General features: G+C 37.6%; 1 protein-coding gene across 1 annotated transcript; it reads left to right on the forward strand.

Annotated features, from left to right (window-relative positions):
• The first annotated feature begins 1008 nt into the window (after positions 1–1008).
• On the forward strand, positions 1009–3604 carry LOC103771889 (fibroblast growth factor 20-like). Its single transcript, XM_008939207.1, has 3 exons — positions 1009–1111; positions 2013–2116; positions 3359–3604. Exons 1-3 carry the CDS (start codon positions 1009–1011, stop codon positions 3602–3604), a joined length of 453 nt encoding a protein of 150 aa, XP_008937455.1.
• The last annotated feature ends 2197 nt before the right edge of the window (positions 3605–5801 follow it).

A 5801-nucleotide genomic window follows, 5' to 3' on the forward strand; every position in this document is an offset into this window, starting at 1 on the left:
GCGCGTCCCCGCGAGCCGGGAGGGGTGAGTGCGCGCCCCGCTCGGGCGGTCCCCGCAGGTTCCGTGCCAAGGCGGGAGGTCGGCCGGTTCGTCTCCCCTTCACTGCCCGTACCGGAGCTGCTTGAGGCTTTGTAGGGGAACACAGATCATGGGCTCGGGCTTGCTGACCCTGAGGCTGCGTTAGGCGGCTTTGTTTCGCAGGGTAGAAAGGTGAAGCAGAGAGGCCTAAAATGCCTCAATGCTCAAATACTTAGGAGGGTTCCCAGTCAACTTTCTCTGTCCATAAACGAAAAGAAGACAATTCCAAGATGCAAATGTTTCCTGTGATAGAAGAGTAAATCCTAAATGGTAGTTACAGGATCTGAACATCTGAACAAACCTGCCGTTGTCAACTACATGTGAGTTGTTGTGTGTATTGATTTAGCGGCTGTAAAAAGGTGATTAAAGAGTTTCCTATCAGCCTCCCCATAGTCAAAACAATCTGCTGGAATGGCTCTTAATTGCTTTTATAACACATGGATGTTTTCAGAAGTAAAAGAGAAGCAGTCGAACAGACAGTTCTTCTCAGAAAGATTTCCTACAGCATGTAAACATGAAATAAATCTTTGCTTTAAAGGGAAAAAAAAAGTTAGCCCCAGATCAAACATTCACTGGGCTTTTTAGAAATGTTCTTCCTTTATTCTACCACTATTCTCGGCAGGTTTGTCTGATGTGGTTGCTTTGTGAGCTGAATCACCTGCTTATTATAGTTTTGAAAAAGAGTGGCTTTGAAAATGATACCAGAAAGACAGAATACCTCCACCTCTTTTTATGGGACTTTGTGCTTTAGGAACTGGAAAACTAGAGTGTTTTACATGCAATGGAGTTTTCAATGCTTACTCTTTGGAAAGGATTTATTTTCTTTGCTGCCTGGTAATGTAAACAAGAAACCTGCCAGAGCTCAATTAAAATGCAAAAAATTTTAAATTATTGTGTAGTCCAGACAGTCCATCTGTCTGAGAGTGAAAAATGGTCTCAAATGAAAAAGACAAATCACAGATACAGCAAGAAGACAAAAAGTCGTCATCAGAATCAAATGCACAATTTAAAACCACTTACCTTGCAGTCAGAGGTTTGTGGGTTTTTTTGATGTTTTGTGGTTTTGCTGCTGCAGAGCAGTCTTGGGTATGATTCTAGAACAACTTCTTTTTGAGGCTTTGTTTACATTGTTAACAACTTCCAAAAAGCCAGTTCACACGTTCCCTTTCTTTCATGTTTTATATGTACTGTAATCTGTGCATATCAATTGGTTAAATATGTTGGCATACCCTTGCCAAATTCAAGCTTCAAATAGTGCCTCATCTCCCGAATATATTATTAATATATGTTACATTTTTGGGCAAATGTAGTATAAACAATGCTATAACCCAAACATTAGCAAATAAGCAGCGTATTTCGTGCACATAAGAAGCCCACACTAAAGACAGCAAGTTGTGTCAAGAGGTGTGGGCCCATGTGCTAGATAAGATGTCTGGTAAATTATTTTTTTTTTTCCTCTGGGTAGATTCCATTCTATAAAATTCCCATCTGTACTTTGATTTCCATTCAAATGATCTAATAATGGATGTTTTTTTAAGATAACGCTATAGAGAAAGTGAAGTGTATTTTCAGGTAATTCAAACCTATCTTCCAATGTTTGAGTAGGCAGTTTAGCAAATAGTGTATAATCATTATAGATTCCAGCTGCATGGCGCTGGAGGCTTTAGCCTCAGTGCTGAATAAACCCCTTTCATATTCACAATTTAAAAATTTTCTTTTCCTAAGTGGAATTTAGGATTCTTATTCCTAGATGAGGCTTCTCAGACTGCTTTCTTGTGAATGTTGTATATATTTCCATATAGTATTTGAAATGTCAGAGAAACTAGGCCACATTTATTATATGATGTACGTTTTCTACTTGTTTTCAACTGTGCTTTGGATACTACGTATTGTATGCTTACAAGTTGAATTAAATCAATCTTTTTTTTTTCCAGGTATTCTTGAATTCATCAGTGTGGCAGTGGGACTGGTCAGTATTAGAGGCGTGGACAGTGGCCTATACCTTGGAATGAACGAGAAAGGAGAACTCTATGGCTCTGTAAGTAGCCCTTTTGTGTCAGCTCATACATGTTGAGGTTTTGATTCACTTCTTAGCACTAATGTAAACCCCTCAAGTGGCTAGCTAAGGTCATCTTCGCTTTCAAAACAATAACATCTTTTCCTGTTGAAATATATATTATTAAAATATACCGTATAGCCTTGGATTCTAAAGAGTCAACAAGGGAAGTTTCTCTGTCCTAGACGAGAGAACCGAAAAGAAATATTCCTCTTAAATCATGACAAAATTAAACCAGCTATTCAAACAACAGTGAAGTGGCCTGCTCTCTGATATTCTTTTTATAATACTGCAGATGTATCATAGTGCATGCTTCATCATCAGAAACATTGAATGCAATTGGAAAAAAGACAAAAGGATATTTATGAAATAAATAAACAACAAGTAATATAATATCCTGAGTTACGTATAGCCTAATGCTCCTTTACACATCAACAGGTGGCACTTCTGAGTACCAGCTTTTTAACATAAAAGCATTATTTTAAATGATGGGAAAAAGAGGATAATACTCTTTGTCACAGTTAGGTACCACTGTTATGTGAAAAATCTGAATGATGCTGGAGTACTGGCAGTATTTGGAGATGCTGACTGCAGTATTTTTAAGAATGAAAATAAGAATGTTGATTTGTATCTGGTGAATAACTTCAACATATGACTGTAAATATATGATTTTGATTTTCCCAATGCCATCAGGGTAGTAACAATCTTAGGCTCTTTTCCTTTCAAGTCTTAAAACACCTTGAGGTAAAATATTCTGTCTCTCCAGTTCCTTTGGTTGTGCTTAGTCCTGTTCAAAATGTGAGAACTGATGCACACAACAAAGAACACATGGAAATACCTTCCTGATCCGTTACATTCCATCCGAATCCCTCCATCCACTCTCATTGCTACAGTGATAGTTGCCACAAGACAGAGCTCTACACAGTGTAGTTCCTGTAGGTCAAATAGATTTTAGCCACATCTCAAAAAATGTTATGACTCCTTAGTGAGAGAGTTATTGTCTGTCTACAGGTCCAATTTTCAAAAGAATAAAGATTAAAGTAAGCTTTCAAACTTCACATCAGGTCTGCACACTCTTCTTAGGTTTGATTTGTTGACATTTAAATGAACAACAGGAAGGCTGCACAAAACCTAAAACATTTTGTTAATTTTAATCATATTTTTTTTCACGTGTGTTCAGGTATCTAGTGATGACTTACTTTTCTTTGCTGTTTCTGTCTTCAGGAGAAACTAACTTCTGAATGCATCTTCAGGGAACAGTTTGAGGAAAACTGGTACAACACTTACTCGTCCAACGTGTACAAGCATGGGGATTCAGGGCGACGATACTTCGTAGCACTTAACAAAGACGGCACTCCCAGAGATGGGGCGAGGTCCAAAAGACACCAGAAATTCACACATTTCTTGCCCCGGCCCGTGGATCCTGAAAGAGTTCCAGAACTGTACAAAGATGTATTAGGATACAGCTGAGGAAGGAGGCAACTTTGGAAAAAACCCACACTGGAGCTGTTGCCTGTGCTTTTGTGGCAGTACCAGCATGAGGAATCTGCAGAGGTCTATGGTGCTGGTTTGGAAGAAGCTGTTTTGTGATACGCAAGCCTCTGTTTTCTAAACTCTGGAAAAAAAATAACAGCAAAGGGTGGCCCAGCCTCCTTCAAACTTGCTGGACTGTTTGGCAGCCAGTAACCAGAGGGAAATTGGTGTTTGACTTTTTTAAAAAAACACTCTTGGCAATTTTGTCTGGATTACCTATTGTCCTTAAATTAGTAAACTACGTACATCATGTGGATGAGACAACAGCTGGAAGAAATAGAAAGAAATGGACTGTGAAATAGTATGAGGACTGTATGTGAAGTTTTACTGCCTCCACTTTAGTGACAGACCTTTGATGTTGATGCATCATAGTCAAAGCTGGAACTTTTCTTCAGGATGGACTTATTTATACATCTCCAGATAGCATATATTTATTTTATATATTTATTTATTAAAGAGTTTATTTTTTTGCTGGGATATGAAGAGAATACAAGCCCCTAACCCCAACAAGAAATCATTTACAGTGCCAATACTTACTCTGCATAGTGTCATGATACAGAAATGCCATTACATTGCAATGCATCCAAAACCTGAGCATTCATCTTTCATTTTTTCTTGGTTACAGATAAGGTTGTATTTTATGCACATACCATTGCCTTGTGACTGTCATTATTTTGGAAAGAATGTTTAATTTTTTTTTTTTTTAACCTATGAGAGTGCCTTACAGATCTGTATTGAATTCAAATGCACATTTAAAAAGGGAATTAAAAAATGTTTCACTTTATTTGGTTTACTGTAATTTTTAAACCAAGAGTCTCATAGAACACAGTGTGTAACATTTCAAAACTGCAACAATTGTCAAGAGTGTACCTCGAAAGAAAAAGCAGTATTAGCTCTTGAGATCTTGATTCAGTTCACAACATGCTTGATATTTGTTTGGTATTTTTTTTTTCTGAAATGGTTCCTACTATACTGACACAGAAATAACTATTCTCTGTATTAGTTAATTCCTCCTTTAGCAAATAATCTGAGCATATATTTTTGTGTGAAGATGGTCAGGACAAAGATGAGCTATGTCTCTATGCTAGCTACAGCTATACAATAGGTAGATCAAACTAATTTACACTAATTTAATTCAGAACTGTCTCTCTGAAGCACAAACTCATCTGCATATTGACTACAGGGAAGTCTCTGCGCTAAGAATACTAAGGCTTAGTGACAAACCCTATGTCATTTAGACCTCATCCTGCTGATTGCCACCTCCAAGAGAAAAGTTGGTCCAGGAAAAGGAGCACAGGAAAGGCAGTTTGGGAGAAGGCAGTAATATTTATACTGTACCAGAGGTGGACTTGTGTTTCAGGTGCCAACACTCCCAGTGGGCTCCAGCTCCAGATAACTCATTTGAGTTCAGTTTTGTGAAAGCATATATGGTTGATGTACTGCGTGTGCATCATTTATATCAAATGAAGGTATTAATGAAATGCATTTTCCAGTATACAACACACTTGACAGAGACATCACTGTACCAATTCCAATCTGTAATAAGAAGTGGACAAGTGTAGATTACTGATGGACTGTGGACAAACTAATTTAACTTTCTGCCAACTAGAAATTGAGTACAGATACACAAAGAGATGTTTCAGCCCTTTGTGGCTAGCAATACATAACTTAAAAAGGTTAAAGGCTTCATTAAAATTTTATGAAAAACAGACAGTGGAAGTTCTGTAGTGCACTGAATGCAGCTTTGTAAAATAATGCTGTAATGCACTTCAACATACTATAAAAGAATGATTTTATGGGTGACATTGTGTCCCATTAGCAATAGATCAGTGACTGAAGACAAAAGTACATGTTTTAAACAGGAAATTTTTTCATCTGCATGTTAAATAGCAATATATTCCATATAAATTGTGTAAAAAAAAAACAATGGCTAGTGCTCAGGAGTTAATTCCCATCCATTTCTGGCAAACATGCTCAGTGTTTAAATCATACCAATAAGAGAGTTATCTCTCTGAATTAGCAATGTACTGTTAATACAGCTACCTCAAAGCGGAAGATGGCAAGGGCTGCTTGTCATTTTCTTGCCCCATTCCCATTTTAGATAATGCCAAAAATGCTTGAACAATATGTAATG

This window comes from Merops nubicus, unplaced genomic scaffold (genome assembly GCF_000691845.1).
Source record: "Merops nubicus isolate BGI_N331 unplaced genomic scaffold, ASM69184v1 scaffold14994, whole genome shotgun sequence".
Classification (NCBI taxonomy): domain Eukaryota; kingdom Metazoa; phylum Chordata; class Aves; order Coraciiformes; family Meropidae; genus Merops; species Merops nubicus.

Coding starts and splice junctions, on each gene's coding strand:
- LOC103771889 (XM_008939207.1), top strand. CDS start 1,009: ATGGTCTCAAATGAAAAAGACAAATCACAGATACAGCAAGAAGACAAA. Junction 1,112..2,012: donor CACTTACCTTGCAGTCAGAG/GTTTGTGGGTTT, acceptor TTTTTTTTCCAG/GTATTCTTGAATTCATCAGT. Junction 2,117..3,358: donor AAGGAGAACTCTATGGCTCT/GTAAGTAGCCCT, acceptor TTCTGTCTTCAG/GAGAAACTAACTTCTGAATG.